This window comes from Brassica oleracea, unplaced genomic scaffold (genome assembly GCF_000695525.1).
Source record: "Brassica oleracea var. oleracea cultivar TO1000 unplaced genomic scaffold, BOL UnpScaffold03257, whole genome shotgun sequence".
Taxonomy (NCBI): Eukaryota; Viridiplantae; Streptophyta; class Magnoliopsida; order Brassicales; family Brassicaceae; genus Brassica; species Brassica oleracea.
The window spans coordinates 1-1,188 of record NW_013619782.1 but is presented as its reverse complement, the minus strand read 5'-3'; the positions used below and the strand labels follow the sequence as shown (position 1 = coordinate 1,188).

Below are 1,188 nucleotides of genomic sequence, written 5' to 3'. Positions count from 1 at the left end.
ACAATTCATGTATAAATTTGTACCTGACATCATTTAGATATCCTATGTTCAGGCTTAGAAGCACATATAATTGTTTCTAAAGATCCTCTGTTTTTTTGGCTGTGAAACTGCTATTTTTGTTTCGGAACCTAGTTTATGTATATGAACTGTCTGACTTGCAGGAAATGCATCAGAAACAGAACATTGCTACTAGTTTATGTATCCTCAAAACTCTTTCTTAATTGAAATGAAGTCTTACTAGAAAATCATATACTACAAGAAATCCAGCAATACACATATACACAAACTTACTAGGTATGAGCATAATCTCAAATTGATGCTTGTTCTATTAGCTTAATCTCTTTTGCCACCAAGATCATCTTCGGCCTGTCTTCATTCCTCTCCTCACAGCATCCAAGTGCCAGGTCGAGACACATTCTCATCTGACCAGGCCTCATGTCGTTCGAACCACCCCCGAACTCAACAGGTTCTCCTCTCTCCAGAAGATCCTTCACATGTTTAAGAATACTAGTACCAAAAACTGAGTGCCCATCTGATAGAAGTTGTGGTCGTCCCATCAGAAGAACCAGCATAAAGATTCCAAAACTGTACACATCTGTGTATTCTGACACTATTTTCGTCAAGTGATAAATAGGATCTATGTATCCGAAAGTTCCAGCCAATCTATCTTGAATCCACGTCTTACCCTCAGGGAGTGTAACGGCAAGCGAGAAACCAGTGAGCTTAGCCCTCCCATTCTTTTCCAACAAAACATTAGTTGCCTTAATATCTCTGTGGACAATGATTCTAGGGAAAGCAGTGTGAAGATAAGTTATAGCAACCGCAACCTCTTTGGCAATCTTCAAACGTACATTCCACGGCAACACCGGCGTCTCCAAGCTACCAACACTTCCTCGAGTGTTCAAAGATCTATATTCTAGGTCTTCAAATACCAACACCGGATGAAGAAATTCGAGACAGCATCCCATGAGTTTGAGGAAACCAATGTGGTTACTTACCCGAGCAGATAACACAATATCGTTGTAAGCACTCTCTTCACCCACTTGCCTTGTTAATCTCTTGATCACGTAAGATCTGCCTTCGATGACTTCCTTGTACCAGCGTAAGGGTGATGGAATATCAGGGAGAGAATACTTGGGATCGAAGTTATTGATGGCTTTGGAGATTTGATAGGAAGAGAACATTCTG

The 1,188-nt window shown here is 40.6% G+C and overlaps 1 protein-coding gene across 1 annotated transcript; it reads right to left on the bottom strand.

The window, feature by feature from the left end:
* Positions 1-213: 213 nt before the first annotated feature.
* Positions 214-1,184, bottom strand: LOC106321839 (non-functional pseudokinase ZED1-like). The gene has a single exon (XM_013760071.1). The coding sequence runs from the start codon at positions 1,182-1,184 to the stop codon at positions 309-311; it is 876 nt and encodes a 291-aa protein (XP_013615525.1). The 3' UTR covers positions 214-308.
* Positions 1,185-1,188: the final 4 nt, after the last annotated feature.

Excerpts from the sequence above, each read along its gene's own strand:
- LOC106321839 (XM_013760071.1), bottom strand. The coding sequence starts at position 1,184 with ATGTTCTCTTCCTATCAAATCTCCAAAGCCATCAATAACTTCGATCCC.